This window comes from Colletotrichum fioriniae (assembly GCF_027942845.1).
Source record: "Colletotrichum fioriniae strain IMI 355084 chromosome Unknown scaffold_11, whole genome shotgun sequence".
In the NCBI taxonomy this organism is placed as follows: Eukaryota; Fungi; Ascomycota; class Sordariomycetes; order Glomerellales; family Glomerellaceae; genus Colletotrichum; species Colletotrichum fioriniae.
Genome location: NW_027076847.1, coordinates 1,965,494 through 1,991,771, shown reverse-complemented (window position 1 = coordinate 1,991,771; position 26,278 = coordinate 1,965,494). Strand labels below are relative to the sequence as shown.

General features: G+C 50.9%; 6 protein-coding genes across 6 annotated transcripts; 4 read left to right on the top strand and 2 right to left on the bottom strand.

Moving 5' to 3' along the window:
• Positions 1-25: 25 nt before the first annotated feature.
• Positions 26-946, top strand: N0V96_009177 (uncharacterized protein; the record flags this gene model as incomplete). The annotated part of the gene is made up of 1 exon (XM_065758567.1): positions 26-946. One exon carries the CDS (start codon positions 26-28, stop codon positions 944-946), a length of 921 nt encoding a protein of 306 aa, XP_065612960.1.
• Positions 947-1,118: 172 nt separating this feature from the next.
• On the bottom strand, positions 1,119-1,835 carry N0V96_009176 (uncharacterized protein; the record flags this gene model as incomplete). Its single annotated transcript, XM_065758566.1, has 1 exon — positions 1,119-1,835. One exon carries the CDS (start codon positions 1,833-1,835, stop codon positions 1,119-1,121), a length of 717 nt encoding a protein of 238 aa, XP_065612959.1.
• A 2,161-nt stretch (positions 1,836-3,996) lies between these two features.
• Positions 3,997-5,027, top strand: N0V96_009175 (uncharacterized protein; the record flags this gene model as incomplete). Its single annotated transcript, XM_065758565.1, has 6 exons — positions 3,997-4,201; positions 4,266-4,417; positions 4,480-4,591; positions 4,663-4,672; positions 4,725-4,755; positions 4,827-5,027. The coding sequence occupies 6 exons, from the start codon at positions 3,997-3,999 to the stop codon at positions 5,025-5,027; spliced, it is 711 nt and encodes a 236-aa protein (XP_065612958.1).
• Positions 5,028-8,401: 3,374 nt separating this feature from the next.
• Positions 8,402-11,545, top strand: N0V96_009174 (uncharacterized protein; the record flags this gene model as incomplete). The annotated part of the gene is made up of 1 exon (XM_053189114.1): positions 8,402-11,545. One exon carries the CDS (start codon positions 8,402-8,404, stop codon positions 11,543-11,545), a length of 3,144 nt encoding a protein of 1,047 aa, XP_053053880.1.
• A 6,609-nt stretch (positions 11,546-18,154) lies between these two features.
• Positions 18,155-18,837, top strand: N0V96_009173 (uncharacterized protein; the record flags this gene model as incomplete). Its single annotated transcript, XM_053189113.2, has 2 exons — positions 18,155-18,205; positions 18,319-18,837. The coding sequence occupies 2 exons, from the start codon at positions 18,155-18,157 to the stop codon at positions 18,835-18,837; spliced, it is 570 nt and encodes a 189-aa protein (XP_053053879.1).
• An 823-nt stretch (positions 18,838-19,660) lies between these two features.
• N0V96_009172 (uncharacterized protein) lies at positions 19,661-23,974 on the bottom strand (the record flags this gene model as incomplete). Its single annotated transcript, XM_065758564.1, has 1 exon — positions 19,661-23,974. The coding sequence occupies one exon, from the start codon at positions 23,972-23,974 to the stop codon at positions 19,661-19,663; it is 4,314 nt and encodes a 1,437-aa protein (XP_065612957.1).
• Between the last annotated feature and the right edge of the window lie 2,304 nt (positions 23,975-26,278).

Sequence of the window (26,278 nt, the reverse complement as noted above, 5' to 3'; positions counted from 1 at the left end):
GAATAAACACAACACACCTTTAAACATGGCACCGAAATCCGTTCTCCTTGTCGGCGCCAATGGCACACTAGGCGCCAAAATCCTAGACTCCCTGGTCGCCGCCAAATCCTTCAAGCTCAGCGCCCTGAAGCGCGCCGGCTCCAAGAGCACCATCGCGTACCCCGCAGACCAAGTGCAAGTCATCGAAGTCGACAACGACCTCTCCTACGAGGGTCTCAAAAAGGCCTTTACGGGCCAAGAAGTCGTTATTGTCAGCTTCCGCCTGCGCGATCTCGACCAGCACCTGCGCATCGCCGAGGCGGCGTCCGCGGCGGGCGTGAAGCACTTTATGCCCGCCGATTTCGGCAGCATCGATGCCGATAACCCCCGCGCGAGGGAGCTCATCCCGCTGTACCGCTGGAAACGCGCCGTGCGTATAAAGGCGCAAGAACTGGCGGACAAGAACCCGGATTTCGCGTGGACGGGTATCGTGTGCGGGCACTTTTTCGACTGGGGTGTCAAGGAGGGCTTCTTGCACGCGTACCTCGACACCAAGAAGATCGACGTCATTGACGGCGGAGATATCAAGGCCTCTGTTGCGACGCTGCCGAGGGTCGGCGAGGCCGTTGTGCGTATTCTCAACTTGGGCATTACTGAGGTGACGAAGAACAAGACGCTTTTCATTCAGAGCTTTTGCATCACGCAAAACGAGCTGCTTCAGAGTTTGGAGAAGGCGACGGGAGCAAAGTGGACTATCAACAAGGTCGAATCTGAGAGCTTCATCGCAGAACACAAGGTCAAGGCCGATGCGGGCGACGCTGAGGCGATTGAGGACCTTGTCTTTGCCGTCGGGCAATTAGATGCAAACTGGACGAAGCGCGATGACTTTGCCATGAAGACTTTGGGGCTGGAGGATGAGGATTTGGATACTGTTATTGCAGATGTTGTCGCCAACCCAGCAGTTTGAGGGACACCACGTGTACCAGGGAAGGCCGATAGAACTGTCTCAGCTACGCTAATTAGATTCCTGATTTCTCGCCTTGTTTGAGAGTAATACTTATTGAGCAACTGTATGTGGGATCGCTTATGTATGTGCCACAATCTTGGTAAATGTCTATGGTTTATCCCAGACTTCTGAACTACAAACTATCGACTGCCTTTGGCAAGTCCGTCATATCGTCCAGGAATACATCAAACTCAGACCGAACCTGTTCCATGTCCTCATCGACGTCATCAGTCCATCTATGAACATAGATAGTTTTCAACCCAACCTTCTGCGCCCCTCGCAAATCATATGCGTGCGCTGCAACCAGCACCACCTCCTCAGGCTTAAGCTTAACAAGCTGCAATGCCTTTTCATACGCAATGGGACTGGGCTTGTATACACCCAGGATCTGGCTGGAAAAGAGCATGTTGAAGCTGAGCCCCGAAAACCGGACGAGGTCAAGCTGCAAGCGAGTTGTGCCGTTGGCATGCACAAACACTTCGAGGCCGAGATCGTTCCGAAGGCTTTCGATTACCTTGGAAACTTCCGGCCAGGCAGGCTGCGAGTGCCATGCTTTGATCAACTCCGTCTTGATCTCGGGATTGAAGTGGCTGGCGTACACGGGGGACTGGTCCAACAGGTTATCGAGGACCCGAGCAAACGTAATGTCAATGTCCTCGGGCTCAAGACCCTGCGCATGCCGGTTTGCATTCTCAATGAAATATTGTCTGCGCCATTCGAGTGCGAACTTTGACGCATCATCCTTTGGGATGGTGGCGGGTAAGGCTTCGATTACACTTGCATGCCAGTTGAGGCAAGTTCCCATGAAGTCAAAGAAGACCGCCTTGATCCTTGTAGGTTGCTGAGACATGATGGTTGGTAGGAATTGGTTGAGGTACCCTTGGGGATAGTTGGAAGCCATGGTCGGGGAAACAAGCTTTGCTTGGCAGAAACCTTGAAATATGAGGTCTTGACTCCCAATCGCTTTCAGAACGACAAGCTGAATCCTATTAGTAATTCGAGGTCATTTTGGGACTTTGGAAGGGCGCGCTTTAGCGCAACCATCCTTCAACATGTTGTACATAAGCATGCGGGCACTGTCAGCACGATCAGGTAAGCCGAGTACAATGACGTGGTTATCCTAACCAAAGCAAAGCGGCCATATGTAAATGCGAAAAGTAAGACACCAAAGGCCAGTCAAGTTTTCGAAGGAAAAAAGAATTCAAAGAAGGTCGTATAAGCTTTTATAAACTTAAGCCTACAAGCGGTTGTTATTGGTTGAAAATCCCAATGCGTCTTCCTGCTTTCCCTCCCGCTACGATGATCTGGAGTGCTCTACTTCATTCTCAATTTCAGGAGTACATCAAAAACTAGATGGAGAAGGCAAAACAGAAGTAATCCCCAGCACAGATTGAATCAACAACCAAGACATCAAGGATTCTAAGATGGCTTCAACCGGCCTCCCTTGGCATGTCTGAATTGTGGAAAGAACGAACACCAAAAGAAATATTTACCACTGACGCAGCTCGTTTCAGAGCTTCAAGCCCTCTTGGACTTAGGCTCTGTGGCACCCAAAGTAAGATCGTGATAATAGTGCTTCTTGTACGAAGGCAATGTCCATAAATCTCAACGTAAGGCAATTTGACATGATTCTTCCCTCTTCCACTCGGCTCTAGAGCCTAAAACTTGTTCATGTCGAGACAAGATTATTGGAGAGCATTGGAGAATTTTATGAAAAGTTTCGTGAGTTGAACAAATTCTTTTGCTTATTTCAAAGCCCCCTAGCTCACCGGATCGAACACTTGTTGCCCATTTCTTTACCCCTCCGAGGAGCGGAAGGCCTTGTTGCGAGAGTGGCGTGAGTGACGGCCTTGGCTTGCAGTCAGCACAACTTCTAGTCATGAATCCAGGGCGGGGAACCAATCTGCGTGCAACTGCGCCAATTCTTCAATTCTACAGGCCCGCTGTTGGTGCAACCGATATCTGCCGGCACTTATCAACCCCGAGCGGAGTGCATGAAGCGAGCGCCGCAGTTGGGACCATGGGGCTAATAGCTTCTTCACGTCTGAGGAGTCGAGAACTCCCAATGATGGATGATAAAGAAGAAATCTGCGCCTCGCAGATAACCTATTTCACCTGACTAGGCACACTATGCAAGTGTTCGGGCGCTACAGTACAGTACAACATGGGCAATTAGCGAACAAGCCCTTACTTGAAAGTGATAGCCCAGTCGCCAAAAGCTGCTCAATGGCGGGGTTCCTGGAGTGCCCCGACGGGCTGCGGTGACACGCCCGCGATACGGCCCCAGTAAAGGGCTCCGGACGGAACAGTTTTTTGAGGAGCTGTGACTGGGGGAAATCTGCAGGACCGGGGACCCGGACCGGGGCGTACGGTAGTAGGCAATTTCTCCGTCCACATGGCTGTTCTTGGCACTATCAAGCAGATAATGTGACCTTTGACAAAATGGTATGGCAGGATCCTGATTAGATCTTGGCAACGCAAGTCGAATGCTCTATAATACCACACTGAAACAAGGGCCAGCGGCTGCAAACTGCCATTGAAGGGGAAATAGCTCCATAGTCCTTCCTATTTCGCGTCCGCCCCTTTGGCTCACCCCCTCAGCCATATCTCTGAGCCTTGAAATCGCAACTGTTGCCCGTCGACTTGTGAACATGATTGGATCGCCTATAGAAATCTCCTGTTTTCGTTGATCGTGGGTTTATCTCAGCGTAGGATTCGGACAGTATGTTGGATCTAGTTTGTGAGGCTTCGAGCAGTCAGAATCCTCCACGATAAGTCCACCAATCGAGTATGCATGGTATCTTAAGCTTGTTTGTTTTTCTTGACTCTAAGTCTGTGAGAGTTGGCAAAGAAGACTCGGCTTCAGTCTTCTATATAATCCGAGCTCACCGTCTGATGTTGTCATTTTGGGGAGAGTCTTAGAAGCTTCACTGAGCAAGGACATTCTATCCTAATCACGATTGGCTATACTTCCACCTTCCAGCATTGCGATTAACCAGGTTTTAGCCATCATGTACTTCTCCAAGGCTAGCATCGTGGCTTTGCTGGCGGCCGTACCCAGCACCCTCGCCTGTCTCGGATACGAGGGCGGCGTTCCCACTGCGACTTCCACCAAGACCAACAGCAAGTACATTGAGGTTCCCGCTGGCACTGTCTACGACGGTGGTTGGGCCAGGTTCGACCGTGGTTCTGGTGCTTGCACCAGCGGTGAAGGAGGTATGCTATCTACTGTATCTGACGCCATGGCAAGCTTGAGTTGAAAACTGACAAAGTCGCCTAGGTGATGCCGATGCCGTCTTTATTCTCCGCAAGGGCGCAACTCTGAAGAACGCCATTATTGGCAAGAACCAGAAGGAGGGCGTTCACTGCGACGGACCTTGCACTCTCGAGTTTGTGTGGTTCGAGGATGTTTGTGAGGATGCCATCACTGTTGTAAGTAATGAAATGAGCAGTAAACAAACCTCTTCGAATAGCATAGTTGACACCCGATACAGAAGAACGATAAGGCTGGCGACCACACCTGGATCATTGGTGGTGGTGCGTACAAGGCCAGCGATAAGATTGTTCAACACAACGGCTGCGGCACCGTGAACATCATCAACTTTTGTGAGTTATTCTGAAGCAGTTCCCTATTGGATTACTTGCGATATATCGCTGACCACAATTGTGTAACACAGACGCGAACGAGTGAGTTGTCTTCGTGTATTATCTAGGTGATACCAAACTAACACTGAAGTAGCTATGGCAAGGTCTATCGCTCTTGCGGCAACGTAGGTCTTCTACTGTCAAGTCTCATGATCTTTGGGGGTTAATTATGCTGACCTGAGTCTCTCCAAACCAGTGCAGCAGTCAGTGCAAGCGCAACGTCTACGTCGAGGGCACTACCGCCCGCAACGGTGGCGAAGTTGTTGGCATCAACTCCAACTATGGCGACACCGCCACCCTCAAGAACGTCTGCACCGACGCTAAGAACCCGTGCCAGATGTACACCGGATGTGCTGGTGGCTGCGAGCCCGTCAAGTCAGGTGTTTGCTCCGGATAAGATACCTCTACGGTCTACCGCAAGCCGCACGGCATCGCCGAGAGTCTACACGGGTCCCTCGGGCCCATCACCAACCCTGGACCGTATTTTCTTCTCAAGTCAGAACTTTTGGCCAGAACTTCTTGTACATATCATCTCACATTGCGGCCTATAGTCGCTGCGCACATATTTAGCTTGATGTTAAATGAGGAACGACCATGTTTGCCGACATACCTTGGCTACATTACGCAACGCAGCTGATCCGTTGAATGAAGTAAGAACCCTGAAGACTGAAGGATATGTGCACGTGTTTTACGCGTGGTCTCTTGAAAGTATTCAGCATGGTACTTTATTCAATCGCATGACCTGAATGTATGCGAGCAGGTTCATTCCATGGGATGCCAAGCAGTTAAATCGAGAAAGGCTGCGTCACGCGTGAAAAGAAGTTAACTTTCGTTAATATTTTGAAATTTAGGTAATTTACCAATCAATTTGACTTCTACATACAAGCTGTCTTTACCATTTGAACCCATTACTTACTTGCTACCTTTGTAGAAGTATGACCTCAATCTGAGCTTGACGTAGTAATACTTGTTTCGTCGCAACGTATGACCGACGAAATCGGTCAAATGGATCTCTGACGTTTCTACATCCTATGCTCTTTTAGGGCAGTCATGGAAATCGTGGGGGTGAGTTTGATACGGCTCTCTGACTCCGACATAATGTAATACCTGTCTAATTCCACTGTGTCGCTGAATCCTTGACTTTTCCCAATGAGCATGATGGTTACTTAAGTCAGCGCGATATATACCGATCTTCTAGCTACGAATCATGCGTTGAAACATGCGTAATCAAGTGGCCCAAGCCAACTATTTCTCAACCGAAGCCTATTAAATCTTAGGATTTCAAAATATCTGGTACTCGGGGGTTGATCTGACTTTATCGGCCATTGCTGGACAACATTACCACGCGACCTCTGTGTCCAAAATCTCACTGACCAAGCAACTATCAGGTAATGAGAATTCAAGCACCTTTGAGGCATCATCAAGCGGATTTGCCAAAGTGATGACAGGGGCGACGGATTGCACCACGATGGCCATCCTTTTCTAAGTATAAAAGGACACATAAAGAGTGTGAGTAATTAAACATGAACTTATCAACTTCCTCATCAACCTCACTGCCGAACTCACTACCAAATTCACTATCAACCTCATCATAAACGGAATTTCGGAGCCATTTCGACCACACCTATCTGAAACTCTCATTCATGTCAACCTTCCAGTAACCCCTTAAAATTTCATCATGGCGAATAAAACAGCCAATACTCAAAATCCTCAAGGCTCTACCAGGCTAAAAGCTTTGGTTAAAAGTCTCAGGACTTTGGTTCATACGAAGAAAAGTCTTCCGATTAAGAGACTAGAGCAACACCAGGAGGCCACAATCAAGAAAGAAGCAAAGGCACTGGAGAAGGCCAAAGCAAAGAAGGCCAAGGCGGAAGCTCGCGACGCCAAACGAAAAGAACGCAGTATCGTTTATAGACGATCAAGCTCAACATATAAATCCGACCCAAATGCGTGGTTGATGATGACTACGTTCGACACTAGTGGAGGGGGATGTCATGACAGTGGATGTCACTGTGATTAGTGGAGGTCTCATGGGACTTGGGTGACCGTCTTCCTCCAGAAAAATGGAAACACAGATGAAGCGTCTAGCGTGACTGCGGCGTTGTCACCTTACCACACGTTATTCCGATGTCACTTTAGAACTACATCCTTTCAAAGAATCCGTAACAAGATTTCCTTCTTCATCGTGCCCTATTTCTACTGGTATAGCTTTCCGTCGGAGGCTGCTTAATCAAGCGAGCGAATTAGATAAATAAGTGACCATCTGGTCTGCCACTGGCTACCTCTGACACTCTGCCAATTTCACGACACTCTCAGCCATTTCATGTGACTAAAGACTAGAACGCCCGTTGCTCTTGATTTATCATTAACCATATACCACTGGAACTCGGTATCAATCTGATCTCACACTCGGACGCTTTACAAGATGTGACACTGCGGGACAAAATCTCCAGTGGAAATTAATCCTTGAAACACTCTTTAGAGGCAGGATCCATCTGAAGTATGGATGTGAAGTGCCTGATCCTTGAACATGAGAAGACCCCCTTAGGTCTGACTGTCTAGTCAATCTTTTCTGTGCCTTTGCTACGATCAAGGGTCTACTTGGCAGGGGAAAGCTTTCTGGCAAGGCTCCAAGAATTTCTTGGTTGTGAGAAAATAACTCAGACTTCATTTGGTCTGGTGATAGCATCGCGCAGCTTCGGCCCGAGCGCTGCCTGGTGACAGGAACTCTAAGTCAAGGTTTGGATGAGTAGCGGGGCGGCGACTTGCCTAAATAGTAACGTTGGGTGCAATTTGATTCGAGCGCGTGGTGAGTTTACCTCGGTACATCATTTCTGCGATGTCACGAACAGCTTTCCCCTGCTCAAATGACCAGCCATCGTCCGTTTCCAACTTTCTTCCCCCTACCCAGCAGGCCATGTCACCATTGCCGGTAAATACGAGTTGTTATTGCACAATCCCTGGCGGCACGTGAAAGAATCTGACCGCATCTGGAAGATTCTCCAGGACAAGTACCACCGCGATCAAGGGCACCTTGCTTGTGACATATGTGCCCGATCTGGAGACAAGAATGGGCACATCTTTGCCCGAAGTCATGCCCGTCGCAACAGCTTCCAGTTAGGTCAACTTTCTCACAGGACATTTCCAATTAGAAGGTCAAGAAATATATTATAAAAGACTTTTGGCCAGACTGTGTTCTATCTTCACTCAGTAACTTGAACACCGCCGGGCGGCCTGACTCAGGCGCATCGTCTCCTAGTCTCCTCACCGGCTGCGACTTCCCCGCAAACCAGCCATCAACAGCCGGGGATGCGCATCATCACCGGCTGTCTTTGGAGATTGTGGGGTATTCAAAGTGCGGAGAAACAAGGGTATTCGGGGTAGCTAATGTGACTACCGCAAGTTCCCGTTGGGCTTCGGTGCAACCGTTCCACGACGCTTTGCCTTTACTGCTGCGCTTGCTCCTCACAAGTGAACTTGCAAATCTTCCGTTGCTAGCATGAGGCTTGCGTAATAACAAGAGGCAATGATCGGCCATTGGGCTGTTTATGGGCGCAATATCCATCACAGTGCTACCCAAGCCGGCCGGCCAAAGTCTCGGACGGTTCGTCTTGCCCTGACCCAGCGATGTGGGAGATCATCCCGCTCCTGCGTATGTCGGGGCCGGACGACAGGAACGCTACATATATAAAGTGAGAGGGAGGTCTTGTGATACGTGTTCCTGCTTGATGCTCAAGGTGACGATTTGTGGCTCTCTGAGCAATCCCAGTCATGCAGTCGCTTCACTTCTGGCTCTCCTCTGCACTCGCCCTCGCGACGGCTGTGAGAGGCCAAGATGACAACACCGCAAAGGTTGAGGCGGCTCTTGCTGCCATCACCGTTACCAATCTTGAAGATGTCCGTGGCAACCTCTACCTACCCTCTACCATTGACGGCCTCAATGTCACCTGGGCAAGCAACTCTTCGGTCATCTCAAGCAGTGGTGTTGTCGTGAGACAGACCGAGGATACTCTGGTGGCTCTGACCGCTTCCATCGACTACGAAGGCAGCTCTCAGACTCGCGAGCTGATCGCTTCCGTCCGCAAAGCCGTGGCCCTTGACCCCTTTGCGGGCTACGCATTCTCCTACTTCACCGGAAACTCCATTGCTGGAGAGAAGATCTACTTCGCCGCTAGTCAAGGCAACGACGCCCTGCAGTGGACTGAGCTGAACGGAGGCCAGCCCGTCTTGACCTCTACATACGGCACCAAGGGCCTGCGGGACCCATTCCTCATCAGATCGCCCGAGGGTGATACCTTCTATCTCATTGCGACCGATCTCTCCATTGGTTCAGGCACATCTTGGGGTGACTCAGTTCGCATCGGTAGTCGGTATCTCGAGGTTTGGGAATCCAATGATCTGAAGACCTGGTCAGCACAGAGGCATGTCTTGGTTTCCCCTCCTGAAGCAGGAAACACATGGGCACCCGAGGCTTACTACGACGACGATCTTGGCGCCTATCTGGTCTTCTGGGCATCATCTCTCTACGAGGATAGCGACGTCAACCGCACTGGCAACACCTACCACCGGATGCTGTACGCAACCACTCGCGACTTCGTAACCTTTTCCGAGACTTCTATCTGGCAGGATGCTGGTATGTCGAGGATTGACTCGACCGTCATCAAGTCGGCTGATACCTACTACCGCTTTACAAAGGACGAAGGCGCTAGCGGTACTGGATGCAGTGATATCATCCAAGAGAGCTCTACGTCTCTTCGCGCTACCCTGGACTCGTGGACCATCATCGACTCTTGCATCGGCAAGAAGGCGGGTACCAGCGCTGTCGAGGGCCCGACTGCCTTCAAATCGAACCCGGACGACGTCCACGGCGAAAAATTCTACCTCTTCGTTGATGAGTACGGTGGTCGAGGCTACATCCCCTTGGAGACTGCTGATATTGGCAAGCCCAACTGGACGGTATCATCTTCCTACAGCTTGCCGGCCAGCCCGCGTCACGGAACCGTCATCCCTGTCACCGCTGCCGAGCTTGCCTCTTTGACTGGAGCATCGGCCACACGCCGAGCAGTCGAAGCTGAGGGCGAGATCCTCCGCTACGACTTCTCAGCTGTTGATGGCACCCAGCTCCAAGATGCTTCCGGAAACGGTAACCACGCTGTGATCAATGGTGGCGCTACTGTCGTGGACGGTGCTCTCACCTTTGACGGTGTCGATGACTTTGTCAAACTTCCCAACAACATCTTGTCGGGCGTTGAGGATGTTGCCATCGAGGCTCAGGTTCTCCTTGATGCTTCTCAGACAACACCTTACTTCATCTATGGCATTGGAAACACTGCTGCCGATGGCAACGGGAATGGCTATCTCTTCACCACCGGAAGTCCTTACAGAGCCAGCATTACAACTGGCAACTGGACGGGTGAGAAGTCAGCAGCTTCCAGCTCCTCTCTTCCGACAGGATCTTGGCTGCACCTTGTTTACACCATCTCGGGCCGCACTTCGGTCATCTACCTGAATGGCTATGAAGTGGCTCGCAACGAGGATGTCAACATTGATCCTGAGAACATTGGCAATGGTGTCACAACCGCAAACTACATTGGCAAGTCTGTCTACTCTAGCGACAAGCTTTTCAAGGGCCAGATTCGCGAGTTTGCAATTTTCAACAGGTCCTTGACCGCTGCCGAAGTTCTCTCCCGCTCTGGAAACGTCGGGGCCATTACGGAAGTTTCTCTTTCTGATGCCTCAGTCTTGAAGGTCCCAGCCATTATCAACACCACTGACAGCAAAGTCTTGTTCCCTGTCAAGCCGGGCACTGACGTTACCGCTCTCGCCCCTGTCTTCACCATGACCGAGGGTGTGACCTCATCTCCTGCCTCTGGCTCGACTGTTGACTTGAGTGCTCCAGTCAAGTATGTACTTTCTAAGGGTGACGAGGTCGTCGCGGAATGGACCATTAGCGCCGTGGAGATGGGCAGCCCCGTTCTGCCCGGTCTCTATGCTGATCCCAACGTTGCGGTCTTCAACGGCGTCTACTACATTTATGTCACCACCGACGGAGTTCCAGGCTGGGGTGGAAACACATTCTACTCCTGGAAGTCTACCGATCTCGTCACCTGGACCCACAGCGCGGAACCCTTCCTCACTCTCGATGGAGCGAACGGCAACGTTCCCTGGGCGACCGGTAATGCTTGGGCTCCTACCATTGCCGAGCGCGACGGAAAGTATTACTTCTACTTCAGTGGCCAGAACGCAGCTCTGAACAGGAAGACCATTGGAGTTGCTGTAGCCGACTCCCCTGAGGGACCTTTCACTGCTCAGCCGGAGGCTATGATACTCAACAACGAAGCTGTCACCACAGGGCAGGCTATCGACCCGGCGGCTTTCCATGATCCGGTCTCTGGCAAATACTACATTTACTGGGGCAATGGTAGCCCTCTTGTGGCACAGCTGAACGACGACATGGTCTCTGTCAACTGGGACACCGCCCAACTTATGACTGGCCTCGTCGATTTCCGCGAGGGGCTTTTCATGGTTTACCGCGAGGATCTTTACCACCTCACCTACTCCATCGACGATACCGGATCTGAAAACTACCGTGTCGGCTACGCTACTTCCAAGACTTTCAACGGCCCTTGGACGTACCAAGGCGTCATCCTGCAGAAGGATACGTCCCAAGGCATCCTCGGTACTGGCCACAACTCCATCCTCAACGTCCCCGGCACCGATGACTGGTACATCGTCTACCACCGCTTTGGCATCCCCGGTGGCGGTGGTTACAGACGCGAGACGACTATTGACCATCTATATTTCAACGCTGATACGGGGTTGGCCATTCCGGTTATTCCTACTCTGACGAGCGTTGAGCCTCAGACTGTTCCTCAAAAGTTCCGGCGCATGTCGCGCGTAATGCGCAGTCTTTGATTGATGAAGTGTAATGATTTATGGGGAAACGGAGCATTATTCTGTACATTTGGAGAGGATTTGTAAATACTTGTAGTCTACTTTGTGGATATGATGAAAATTCTTGATAATTTTACTTTTTGTTTACCTACTGATCTGACTACTGATCTGCCTTTAAAGTTGTACCATGATGATTCCCATGTACATCCAACCCGTCCAGAACCACCATATGCTATTTGAGCGCGTCCTTGCCAAGGTAATGCATTCTAGCCGGAATGCATTGACTATTCGCCCCCAGTTGCTCGACAATAGCCCCAAGTCTCTTGCTCTATTGAATTAAGCAGTCGGGGCACATTCCGGCTTTGCAGTTGCGTACTCGTAGTAGGTGCCACATCCCGTGGGGCAATTAGGACAGTCGATGTTCACGGTGACAGTGGGCACTGGAGTTGGACAATGGCAAAGCTGAGAGATTTTTGACATCTGTACACACATGGGCCGTATGCAACTGTCGCACATTTCTGTCGTGTAGACCGTTGGACATGCTTCGAGGCCGGCGGCAGTTGGAGTTGGTGCAATTGTGGGAATAGTCTGGGTGGTGAAAGTGACACCATCACAGGTTGGAGTTGCAGTCTCGTAGATATACGAAGTTCCCATGCAGCCGCGGGGTGGGTTTCCGCCACAGGGATAGTCGACTGATTTTGTTGGAACTGTCGATGGACATCCACATCGACTGGAGATGGTTGACAAGGCAAGACATGCCAATTGGACGAATGTGGGACAAACGGTGCCAGTCGACGTTACTGTTTGACAGTAGACCGCATCGGCTTGGGGCTCAGCCATGGCAAGTCTGCTGATTTGTTAGCTAAACTTGGTTTGTTCGTGGACATGTAGTTGTTCTTACACTGCCATCCCGATAATTACAATGCTTCTTGAAAAGGCTCTCATGATAGCTATTGGTCTTTGCTTGAGCGTTGTAGTGAGACTTTGCTTAAGAAGTTGTGGCGAAGGCTGTCGGAATGAACGCACTCTCCTCCATTTAAGTAGTGTGAGGTCAAGTACCAAGTTGCCCGGCTGACAACCCTCGTGAACGATCCACTGCCTTGTGTGATGCTGCTGAGACATGTCACAGCTTCACGACGTACTTGAGGCCCACAGCACGTTGCAAGCTCGCTCGTTCGATAGACTCGAACGGCAGTGGCCTATCACGAAGAACTTTTGCCATTTGATCGTCATCCCGTAAAGTTCCGGGGATGCCTTGCCGAAGCCCGCAACCAGACGACTTTGGGGGATACGAATTGTGGGCGCACTTGGCCAACACTGCCATGTTGTTTTCAGTATCTGCCCTCACATGCCATGCCGATGATCTTTACAATATCGAGTATGCTAGCGCACTTTGTCGTACAGAGAAAAAAGCCCCCTTCGTAGGGAGGAGCTTCCCCGCAAATAATCATTTCCGAGAACGGGCCGTTGCTGATGGCTGATAGCTCGAGTCCAAATGTAGAGTCTGCGCTACATAGTATCGGGCCACTGTTATACAAGCAGCCTCGAGTATCTCGGCTTCTTCTTTGCTTCATCTGTCACGCTTCATGAGAGGGCGAAGTTCGCCAGGAGATATCCCAGAGCTTCAAGTAAGTTCAAAAAGCATCGAGTTGGCCCTGAGTAAAAGTTGCGTCGAGCGTAAAGTTGGCACCGATTCATCTAGGAATAGTCAGCAAAAGTCCGAACGGCATACATGGCCTTCAGTAAAAGAATGCTGAGCATTGACGCTTCAGATTCCAAGACAAGGCTTAGAAGAGAGGGGGCAAAGTATCTGGAGACGAAGATGGAGCGTGATCAGCGGTGCGCCCCCTTCATCCACTAAAGCAATCTGTAGCGCGTTCGCTTCTCGGAGCGTTGAATTCAGCTGAGCCTTGGCATTTTGCTGAGTGGCTGTAGCCAAGAATAATGTCACAACTTTCGGTTCGGAGTCTAAGACATCCAGAAGTCACCATGCTCACGAACTCCCGGGAAGAAGTATCCAATACTCTGCAGGGGATCAACATACATATTTCCTATTAGGCACTCGGTAGCTTAGTTCTTACTGCTGATCAACAGATATAAGGATGGAGACTTTCCTATCGACTTAAAGGAATACTTATGTGCAAAAGAAGGTCGCCAGTACATGACACGTTACGGTATGTGATGGGATTGGGCAATTCGAATTTACACGACCAACTCACTGTCCCCAATGACGTCCGTCCTACTATCATTTTGGTCTCAGACGCACAAGGTCTAGTTTGCGTGTTGTATCATGACACGGAGTGTTCGCAAACAAGGCATTGTCTTCGTATTTCGACACAACACGTGCGACCTAGATTTGATATCACCGCAGTTCCTCGATCAGTGTAAATTTGTGGCTTCATTGTGAAACTGATACGCAACATCTTTCTGACTTCCAAAGGCTCAATTTGAGAACTAGCGAGCACTGCCTGATTGATCTAAGCAAACAGTCCTTCTGATAAGTGTTTGCCGCATCCGTCAGAACGGCTTGATAACCGTCGGCTGAGGCCAGTGCGCCAGCCGGAATGAGTGGATTTGGTTGTCGCGTATCTCGTATGAAGCGAAGAATCGAAATGAAATCGGTTGTTGTTTCTTGAAAGGGTGGATTAAGTTGTCTGGTGTGTCCTCGAAGGGCATGAAGCACGCATCCAGCTCGGCCAAGATGTGTTTATCGGTCTCTAGCACATGAACAGGCCGCAACTCTTCTTTGACACCCATATGACCTTTGGCGAACATGGCCATGATTTGGTCTCTTCCAGATAATTTCAAATCGCCGAACTGGAACTGGCAGTCCTCGGCGTAAAAGTGCGATTTGGTGCTTTCATCGGGGCTGTTGTACGCATCCAGGTATTCTTGGTATCGCATTTTCAGGGTCGTCTAGGGGCGCTCAACGAGTCTTTTCGAATGTGTGGTGTCAAACAAGAGATGTAATGGCTGTTCTATAATCACCCAGTAGACAAACAAGATGAGATGTTCTTGTGTGGTATGGCGCCTTTGTCTCGTCTGCGTAGCACCCGGTTTCCGCGGAGGAATCTCCGAGATTGATCAATCGCTTCTTTAATATATGATTGAAGAGTAGGTATAGTTTCACCGCGGAGTTCGGGTTGTTGAGAGTTGGCCGCTTAGGCGATGCTTGGCTCTGTTATCTCCTAAGTCCCCGGTTGAGCTGATCTCTTGATCTTTCTACGGACAGAGGTTGAATTTTCAGATTACTTAAGTCATGCTACAAAGTCTTTTTACCGTCTTACGCAATGTATTGGTGGTATTTAAGCCGCGGGATCCAGCTGTTCCCCGGACCAGTGTCAGGAGGGCCAGCTTGCGTGGGCAAGAGTAGCATTTTCACACCTGCAGTCTACCCTTACGGGCCATACGGCATATTCTGATGTTGCTCAAAGACTGTAGGCAATTGCATATCTGCCTCTTGAAGCTTGAGAGGGATTATGTTATTTAACGGACCTTGGTAGGAATGTATGTATTGTGTAGTCATGCTCGTAGCACTAGAGGGTCTTGAAACATCCATATGAGAATTTGCAGAAGCATGTCACCACGATTTATCTATTGGTCCTGGCCATAACCATCTAAATGCAAAAAGGCTTCAAGTGTTACTACTCTCATTAATTCAAAGCACACGACATGCATTCCAGCTTCATTGCCTAGGTTCCTGTCAACCGCGCCTGTTGATGCAACAAAGGTGCCAAACAGTCGGTCTAGCCCACATTGCTCATCGTGGCCGCGGCCAACACTGGAGACGTATGATACATGTACCTAGCAAGGTCCTACTTTCCCGACATGACTCCCTTGGAGTGCTCAATCAGTAAGTTCCGAGCCGCAAATGTGGTGGATGGAATTGCCGCCTTGACCATAAGTGCCGGATGTCTCTTAGCGTCACGAGATGTCGGCAGTAGAGAAAGGCCGAGTCAATGAGCTACGGACCTCAACTTAGATGCCAAGGTCCGCGCTATCTAATTGAAAGCCCACGTGAGAGAGTCGTTCGCAAGCGGTGGAATTTGGACTGAAAATATGCGATCTGCTACCAGGATATGAGACACTACCATGGCCCATCAACGAAAGCGAGCTCCTTTGGGACAAACCCCCCTTGTTGAATTCCCTCTTCTGGACGTCGCGAGAAAATTCCATGCCGGTAGATGGACCATATTAAGTCTGGCCTTCGAACCTGGGGCCTTGGAGAGTCTTGGAGTGAATACACTAGAGGCGGCCCCGGCACCCCGGCAAATCGGCCCCACGTCCGATATCTGGCGACTTATAGGCCGTGCTCCCGTTACAAGTAAATTGCGCCAGTGCCGAAGCACCGAAGGGGGCTAGCAGTGTGACCACTTCTTGCGGCTCTTAACGCATGACGATACGAGATGGTGAGGTTTTTTATCCTCTGGTGCCGTATTGCCATGGTGCCGAGCTAAGCCGGCAGGCCGGGTCCCCAAACCGTTGGTCTGTTGAACTTGGGTGGTCTGTTGCCACGAAGGCCGTCAGCAGCTTTCGTCGCCCCGTTGCCACAATCGCGCACCCTTGGAAGACGGGGCAGTGTCTCAGGTAACCTTTTCAGTGTGCGAGGACGGCAAAGACGGTTCGACGGCACTACTAGGTAGGCAACGCAGCGGGGATTAATGAAATAGACTACGGATACACTAGTACACTAACATCCCGCTCTGGGGAAAGCAGAGCCACAAAATCTGTCTACTACAGCACGCAATCTTTTGTCCGGCTCCGGGCCGAGTTAACCGTCGGTGTCGGCCGGGGTGGGCCCGCGTAAGAGGAAGTTGGGGGCGGATCGCAATTAATCTCGGTGCTCATCTCCCATCTTGCCCTGGACTCTTTATTGCTTTACCCGTTCCTTGCCGCACTTACTGTGTGTTAGTGTACTGGACTGGACGGATAGCGTAGTTCTGGGCCAACGTTGATGGGCCCGAGCCTACTTTGATTTAGAGTTATCGTACACTTTGTTCTTTATCAAGTGGTCAATTCTTTCTATCCGCACCAAAAGGTCCATCGGATAGCCCCTATTCACCCAAACACCGCCTCATTTGCTCGTGTAGATGAGGCGAGGAAAAAGGCTTGTCACGGTCGGGAGCTGAGCACACACGCACTCGTGCGGTAGATGCGCACTTTTATGTCAAGGAACATCCATAACACATCACAGGAATTGTACAGGACTTATGCTGTGTGTGGCGGGACAAGAACCCTCGTTCGTCACAGCACGTCGAGTCGGGCGTTGCTGTTTCACTCCGCCCAAAGTGACAAATCTGCCCCTCCAGGCTCCCCAGTGACCCCCCCTTTCAAGAAGCTCAACCACCCGAAAAAGTCGGGCTGGTCGGTGCGTTGCTCGCGGCCTCGGTCTCGATGCGAGGACCGATGTTTGGACGAGGGGAAAAAAAGTCAACGGTCCATGTCGTGCTGAACTCTGGACCTGGAGACTGCGAGTGGGAGGCCAGGTGTTCGGCGACTGCGGACTGCGTTGCTAGCACGCCCAGAGACTTTCAGACCCGACTATTCCCCTTCCCCCCTCCAAGAGAGAGTTGACTACTAGTCGAGACTCAGGGAGACGAAAGTCTGAGAGTGCAAAAATAGGTGTGTTGGTCGCCCACAATGACAGAAACCAACCCCTAGAGACTCCAGAAAGAGGCGCTCTGATGTTACCCAGCGAAACAGTCTGCACACAAATCATCCAAACCCAACGCAGACACACCCTTCCTGTGGTGATGTGGTAGTCTACGGAGTCACGAGTGGTGCTTCAACCAACGCGCAGCCCAGCCTTCTAGGGAACTTCTATGGAATCCCCCTTCTTGTTCCAAGGACCCCTTGTGCCGTCTCAGCCTGCCAGTTGATTCGCCATAGTTTTGGATATACGGCATCATCCCTGTGTCTCATCCGTGGAGCAGCTGGGAGCTGGGCTGCTGAACAGACTGGGCAAAGCAGGCCTGGGCTTCCCATCTCTAGACTCTTGGGGTTTGCGTCGGGTGGAATGTCATCGCAGAGGCCCCCGAAGCAGCCCAGATGCACGACAAACTTGACAAGGGTACGTGGTTGAGACTTCTCTCCAACATGCCCCCCCCTTCTCCACTGACATGATACCGGTGCCCAGATGCACATGGGCATTGGTTCGTGCTCTCAACTTCGGATGTCTCTTGTGTTCGGTGTGTCGACATGGCCGCATGGCGTGGGAATTAAGATGGCATGCCCGAACATTGAATCAACTATATAGTTCAGATCAAAGAACGTGTTGCCCAGAGTGTTTGGACACCCCCCTCCCCCCCTCCACCTCTACCGGCTCTCTGCTTCCATTCTCTTTGGTTGGTTTCTTCTTTTCACTGATTTACTGAACCGTTTCATCAACGACCTGGTCATCATTCGTAAACCACCAGCAGTTCGGTGTCGACACATCAACTCACACTCACTCTCACACCATCACACTCTTGCGAACTTGCAATCTGCAAATCAATTGTTCTGCTCTCGGTTTCTTGGATTTTTCTCGCAGCCGGACAGTCGCTTCAACCAAGCAAAGTTTCAAATCAATTTTCGTGTGATTTTTTTACAACACAACACAACACACACTCACATCGAGACAAATAAAGAAAGATGCGTTTCTCAATCGTCTTCCTCGCCTTATCGGGCGGTGCATCAGCTCTGGTACGTTTTTCTTCTTCTTTTTTTTTTTCTTAAAAAAAAAAAAAAAAAAGAATACCCGACAGATCTTGATACACCGAAACACAACGCTCTGATGCTAACACGTCTCACCACAGCCCGCTCTCAACGGTTTTTCTGCCCGCCAGCCCGTCGATCTCCTCAACAGCCGCTCCGTCGAATTCAAAGGTTCCGCCGCTCCCGCCCTCGTCGACGACATGAGTCTCTCCCGCGTCGAGACGGTAACAGCACGAGATGCTGAAGAGGAGGACGAGGCAGAGGAGGGAAGTGCAGCAACAGCAGCAACGAAGACGAGGAGCCTGGATCCAGCGGCGGTGGAGCCGAGACAAGCGAAGCCGTCGGGGAGCGGTACCGCCAAGACCACAAAGACCACTAAGACGTCGAAAAAGGGCGATCCGCGCGTGGAGGCGATTGGCGACAATAAAGTCAACCCGACGACCGGGCTGACGGACTCGGAGGCGGCCGAGATCGTCACCGGCCTCGATCTTAAGGATAAGAAGGCGCCCGGGTCGATTGATTCCAAGGGCAAGCGGATTCCGCTGCCCGGATTGAGCGCGGATGAGACGGATGCTATTGTGAAGCAGGGACAGGCTGCTCTCAAGGATGCTGGTGCATAGTTTCGTGGGCCGAGGTTCTCGTGCGAGAAATGACTTATGAATACAAACCTTTTCCATTGGGATTGAAATGCAATACTGTTCAGTGACTGAGTGAGGCCCCATCATGATCGCCGTGGTGCATCGATGTTAAGGCCAGTAACACCATCATCCCATCCACCAGATGAGGTAGCATCACTTCAACATACACCATCTTGATGACCATCTTGGATGGTACTACTGCACGGCAACTCTACTCCTACCCGAACGATCTCCCGTGCCCCGTACCCGAAAATCCCTCGCTGATGTCATCCACGCCGAGTCAGTCTCCCGCTCTAACTTTGAGACTTCGTTGAGCTTTCCTCTGCTCGGTGATGCCGCCCGCCGGCCCCGCAGCCACGGACCCGCCGCTGGCTGGTTCGGAAGTCTACCGGCCCCCAATGTGAGCGGGATGTGGACCCAGTCCGAGGTTCATTTGCCGATGCCCCCCGGTAGAACACGCATTGGAAAGTTGACAGGTTTTTTGCGCCTCCTTCGCTATTACCTTACCTACCTTACCTTACCTGAGGTGTTGCTATTCCCTGCTCCAAAACCCCACATGCCAAGTTGGTGCTCCAGAGCCGAACTTGTGTGCTGAAAGGTTGAATAGAGTCACGACGCTTTGGAAACAATGGCACTGGGCATGTTGCACTCCAAGTGCAACTATTAAGCACTAATCTATCATCATACTACACATATAAGCGTAGAGCAATAATCCCTTGGGCGGAACGGCCTTTCAACCGAGAAAGTTGCCGTCATAACAATAGTCCGTTGCCACCCACGAAACATTCAGCCACGACTCCATGATCTACATCTGCGATATTCCAAGCCCATTTGCCCCCTTGGCCTGCTCGGTCAGTACCCACTTCTTCCGCAGCGTTGACTTCCACTCCTCTAGCCTGCGCACCTGATTATCAACCAGAATCTCATTAGCCTCAAGATTGACCGTCAAGGGTGGCACGATGAGCCTGTTGTGGCTAGGCTTGCACACCGAAGCATGACCTGGCTCGAACTTCTGGCTCTTGACGACGTCTAAGCAGGGCATGCAAAACTTCAAGTCGATGCAGTACCGACACACCGCAAACGTTTCCGACGGCTCAAACCTCTTCAGGCAGTGGTCGCAAGATACATGGTTGCCTTCTGAGAAGATCTTCGGAAGGAATATTTGCTTGCTCCGTCTACTGGGTGACAATGACATCCTAGGTGACAGCCCCCCGCCGATCTTGGGCGAGCTCGATCGTCTTCGATCAGCCTTCAAGTGACCAGAAATAGTAGCAGACAGCGAGGGGGTTCTTGTCGATTGCCATAACGCTTTGGCATTGGCGTCGTCTCCGGCAGCAAGTAGACACCGCTGAAGATGACGGATGCTGATCTCGTCATTCTGGGGCTCCTCGTCCTCTAAAAGTTTGAGACATTCAGAGACAAGATCTTGGACGAGTCGCAGTAAATCAGCTTCTCTGTTGCGCAGACGGTATAGCACTATAAGGGATGTGGATGGCTCGTTGAAGTCGAAACCAGCCATGTGGAGCGGGACATTCTTGTTCTGGTACTTTTCCTGCTGCTGCATGAGCTTCTCCAGCTTCTTGATCCATACACCACTGGCTTCGGATACCAATGTCTGGTCCGCCTCCAGCGCTTTGATGAAGTATGCTCTGGTAAGCTGCTTGAATGAAGCAATGTACTCAATCCGGACTGGTAAGCTGCCTCTTGCTTTGTAATCGTGAAAGCAGATCTTTTCATGGATAGGGATAAGAGTAGTGTAATCTTGCGCCGCCAAAAAGATGTTGCCGAGGGCATTCTGGAGATAGAACTGTTTCCAAGAATCTTGGTCGTCTTGCGCGGATTGAATGGCATTGCGGTAGCGTTCTGCCAAGTCATCCGTCCTCCTTGGATCTGCGCGAGCCGCTGCTTGTGGAAACCAGTCCTTGATGGATGGATCGGGGATCTGCGTCAAGAGGAATTGAACGAAGCGAGAATTTCCTCTATCCAAATTCAAAAACCGGCCATCCATTTCGTCAGAGAGCTTCATCAACTCTGGAAGACGATTGTTCTCGGTAAGAACGCTAATATAGGCGATTTGGGGTTCAAAGTCGGGGGCGTCATAGGCGTTCATCGCCTTGCGGCAATACTCGATCGACTCGTCAATGCGGCCCATGCGGTTGTAGCACTCCGCAATCTGAGCTTGGTTTCTGTATAGTCTCCATTTGGCACTCTTGGCCTCCTGCTCATTACTGTAAGGACCCTGAGCCATTCGCGTCTTCTCCAACGACTCGCATTCACGGTGCAGTCTCAGGGCCTCTTCGTAGTTTCCATTCAGGCCGTGGCACAATCCCATTCGGCCAAAGCTTTCCGCCTTGTTACCATCCTTCTCGAAAGCGTTGTTGAAGTATTCCAGTGCTTTGGTGTGCTCCCCCAAATTCAAAAGAGTACTACCGATTCTCCGTAGCGAATGTCCCGTTTCAGGCTGATTCGCCCAGTCGGCGGCTTGCTGGATCCTCGTTTCCAGCGACACATCCTGCCAGTGATATTCGGAATCGGACCATTTGCCGCCTCTCTCCAACAGCGGCAGTGACTGGACGACGCCGAAACAAAACAGTGTCGTCATGTATACTCGAGACCCTTCGCCAAGCCAAGCCTTGGCAAACGTCCTCCCCATAGGTTCAAGCAGTTTTGCAGGGCTTTCTGTCGCCGACCTGGTCCACTCCTTCTGCTCCGGAGTCAGAGAGCTTATGACATCGGCATCTCTCAGCCACTGGGAAACAATCTCGATGTTGCGGTCAGTCCAGATGTCTAGACTTTCCTCAAAGAGGTTCGTCCAGGTGAGAAGGATATCCGGATCGGTCATCATGATGAAGAGGCGTTTGCCGATTTCGGCCTTCTCAGCTTTAGAGATGGCGGTGATTTCGACGTCGTCCAAATGCTCTTGCCAGTACCAGGCAGCGTACCTTTGCGCAGAGAGTTCACCCTCGCGGAGAGTAAAGTACGTTGAATCAGTGAAGATTCGCAAACAAGTCTTGAGAACGTGCAGTCTCGCGTCGGCAAGATGGAACCCAATGGACGGGCACTGCGCGCCAACTGCCTTGAGATTCGTTGACGAGTCTCCTCGGAAGAACTCCTTGACGGAATCATGGAAGAAGTTGACATATGTGGTACTCTTTTTGGAATCATACTGAATCTCCCTGATCACATCAGTGTCCAAGGAATCAAAATGCGGGGTGCTCTCATGCTTTTCAATGAGGTCAGCTGTTGAGAGTCCATCTTCCCGCTCAAGTGTGAAGAAGCAGGAGAGCTTGCCCCGCAGTAATCCTTCAAGGTCCAGCGGGGCGTCTCCCATCTTAAGGGCCAGAAAAGACTCGATTTGCTGGAGGGTCAAGCCCATCTCGGCAACCGATACCCAGCGCAAGATTTCGTTCAGATCGTCTGCATCTCTTTGGATGAAGGATCTGCTGAAATCCAGTACGGTCTTTGTCAACATTCCATTCATCTCCTTGGGGTAGGTTTTCAAGCTGTTGGCAATGTCTGTGAGATGTCTGTTTCTGTTGATTTCAGTCAACATGAACTTGGCTAGAATGAAAAGACCGTCGACTTGTTTGATCATGGCGTCGATGATTTCGTCCTTTTCTCTTTGTGTGGAGTGTCGAAGAATGCGAGAATGGTTGATTCCCTCCTTAATGTACGACTCAATGTCGGCCCCGTTCCGGTCGGGTGTGACAAGTAGCGATCGGCTGATAGATTCATCTCCCATCGATTCCTGAACCTCCTCTGTGAGAGTATTCCGTCCAACCAAAGCAACCTGTACCCTTGTTCCTGTCGAATGTTGCTTGTTCAGGCCGTTCAGCAACGATAAGAACTCTGTGACCTCTCCCGGCTCGGCTTCATCTAGGCCGTCCACAAGGAGATAGATGTGTCTTTTCCATTTGTCTGGCTTGCAGGGGTCTTCGAGTAATTTCCGGAAGGCGCTCGAGACAGTCTTGATCTCATCGCTGGAAGAGATGTTCTGGACGAGCTGTTTGCCGTAAAAGACATCTTGCTCACTGATTTGGTATGCCATGTCTTTGATAGCCTGGACCACGGATCTAGACTCAGGGTTGTTCTGACGGAAGAAGAAGTACCCCATCATGCTGGTGGTTTGCTGTTCGTCGAGCAGATCTCGGCCCCACGATACCATACGTGACGTCAGGTATGACTTTCCTGTGCCGGGATTTCCAGAGATCCAGAGGAATCGAACATCGCCAGCTATCCAAGCCAAGAGAGCAGGGTCTCGCAGAATCCATTCGCAGGTGCCAGCGGTGCGCGTCCTGTCTAGGGCAGTGTAGGTATCCACCGGGTACACGGAGGGTTGGAGAATCTTCTTGAGTTTGTCTCTGTTGGAAGAGAGAGCTTGCTCTCTTGTTTGGGGTACGCGAGTCTCGTTGCGCAGGGTCTGGACGTTGACATCGACCCTCGACATCATTTCCAGGAGCTTCTGCTCATTTGAAAGGGAACGTTTGACGCCGGCGCTGGTTTCTGCGATGACCAGGCGCTCTTCGCTTTCAGTGAGGGAAGCCAGCTTCGTCATGGCATCAGAAACTTTGCTTCCCTTGCCGAATAAATCCTTGGCAAAGCGCTTGAGACGACCCATCCTTGCCTCGTGTGTGGCGATGACGAAGATCTCGAAGACGGTGACGAGAACCTCAACGAGCTTGTCCTGGAGTTCGGATGACATCTCTTGGGAGACGTAAAATCTGAACCTGACAGTGAAGTCCTTGACCTGTTCAAACAAAGTAGTGATGATGTCGTAATTTTCTCTAACACCGTCGGCGGTATTGATAAGGTAAGCGACGACTGCGAAGATGGTCTGGCCCGGTGGGAATACACTTTCGGCAGCTCCCGCTAATGCTTCGCCAGCAATCTCGAGGGGTTTGCAAGCGGCCGCTAGGTTGTCGAATATGTATTTGCGCCTTTCTCGAAACACTTGGAATTTTTTGTTCTCGTCGGCGATAAGTCCCATGAGATCCTCGGTGGACTTGATGGGTGGGCTCATGTAAGCCGTGAGATCAATTCCCTGAGAATCGGCATACTGTTTCTGAGCTTTGGCTAGGACGTCGGCAAACCGCCGGTCGATGGTATCGGAGCCGCCCATTTTCGCAACGTATTTTCTCCGAGGTGAAGATGCAGAGAACAAAGCAAGCACAATAACGCCAGTAGTAGGAGGACGACGACGACGACGATGAGGAGTAGTAGAAGTGAAGTTTGTCACCCACTTGGCGGGGTGTGTTCTCGGTCAGAAGTTGCAGTGGACGAGAGAAGCCCCAGATTGGCCAAAACCCGGTAGTTGAAAAGAGGCAGGGACGAAGAGACGGTGGACGGGAAAGCAACTGCCCCCAAAAGTTGGAAACGCAGGCTAAGGCAGCGGAAGGAGCGCGGGAGCGACCGAGTGGCTACAACTAAGGAAGTCAGCACTTAAGATCAAATGCTTTTAAAGTAAGGTAAAAGAAGGTGGTGGTGGTGGTGGTGGTGAGACGTGTGTGAGAGATCGGGAGTGACGAGGGGTAGATCTACCTTGCCTCGTACTCTACAAGTAGTAAGGTGCGAGTAAGCTTGCGGAGACTTGGGCAGCTGTGCAATCAAACTCGACCAACCAGTCCGAGGCCAGAAAGACAGCTTGTTCAGTCTGTAAGGTAAGGTAGGCAGGCTGTTCAGAGTAAAGACTGTTCAGGCCAGGCCAAACGAGGCGAAATGAGGCGGTGAATGCATGGCAAACCGCAAGCTGCAAACCGTCACGGCGACGCGTGACATAACCGACGAGACGAAGCCCTGCTCACCTGCTCAGGTCAAGGTCACTGAGGTCAGCTCGTCCGCTCATTGGGGGCCCGGTGGATATCGCGGCGAGACGGCGTATGCAAAGAATACTAGACGAGGTAGCGTAGGATTTTCACTATGGAACCTCAGAAACACCAGAACTGCGGGGTGTAGGTAAGGTAGCTATGACACGTTGGCTCCCGCTGCGAGTGCTAGAGTGGCTGATGGTGCATCTCTGAGAGTCATGACAATCAGCTCCTTGTTCAGTGGGTGAGCCGCTGATTCAATAAGGCTGCCTGTCGCTCACGGCGTCTATCATGAACAGTGATAAAGAGCCTCATTGTTGTTGTCGTTGTAATAGTGAGTCACGGAATAGACGCCATTTCAGGCAACCGAATTACGGTAAGGTAAGGTAACACGAGGCCACGAATTGAACAGGAACAGTCGCATTTGAGGTGGGATGAGAAAAGGAAAATCAAGAGTGAGATTCACTACAGCTTACGCCACTAAGGTACCGTTATGGGGATAAAGTGGGGGTGCCACAGGGGACTGGTGCCGTATGACTGCTGACATAATGATCACTGAGCTGACATAACAACGCGGAGCGTCTCGTCCAATGAGCTTGCAACATTTGCCGGAGTGCCGCTCCGGGACTTGATGAAAGGAGCTCCTTCCGCCGGTGTTCTCTCGCATTTCAAGTCGACGTTGGCTCATTTCTTGATCAAACAAATAGCTTCGTCTTTTTAACTATATGGTTACCGATTCTATATTGGATTCAAAGGAGTGTCCGTTCACAAAGTGTTTCCTGCACTTTTTTCTGTTATTGATATGTTTTGAAGTTAGAAATAGATATAAATACAAGCGACGAACGCCTCGACACCAACAGCGAATTATCTACCATCTAGAGACACAGTTTCGAGGGAATAATGCAATGCTAAACAACTACATCGATACACAAAGAGCCAAAAAAAGAGTTCACCCCCCGGTGCTGAATTGGGGCTACATCTCTTGGTGCTGATGCTGGGATTCGAACTCGAACTCGGAGCCTGTCGTCGAGTAGGCTGTGGGCGTATTGATTGTTGGACCATTAACCTTTCCACCACCCAGCCAGTTTGTCCTGATCCCCCGACCTAGGGGGCCGCCTGCTGGCTGGTGACAGGAATGAGCTCGACGGCCCTTATGTAGCCTTGCTTCTCGACCTTGGATAGGAGGCTGTGAATCATCATCATACTGCTGCAGTCTACTGGCGTGGCATGCGGTGGCTCACTAGGATTGCCGAGTTCCACCAAGAATTCCACGATTCAACGCTGCCTAGTACATCATGCAATTCTCGTAAGTTCATCCTTGACTTCTATCGCATCGAGATTCTCGCGATCGAAATCGATGTTGTTGGAGTCCAGTCATTAGGTCAGTGTCCAGGACTGCGCTCTGAGCGCATTCTTGCAGCCAACAAGATCAGGCTGGGGTTTCGGAATGGAATAGATGGGAGGATTAGTTGGTGCTCACACGTGTAACGTGTACTTCGGTTCGGTTGGCTTTCTCACGTGTACTTCATCATGGCAGGAAAGTCGCCAGCCCATAAGCATATTCAATACGGATTATACACTAGACAGTACACGTCAATGATGCCAGTGACGCCAATAAA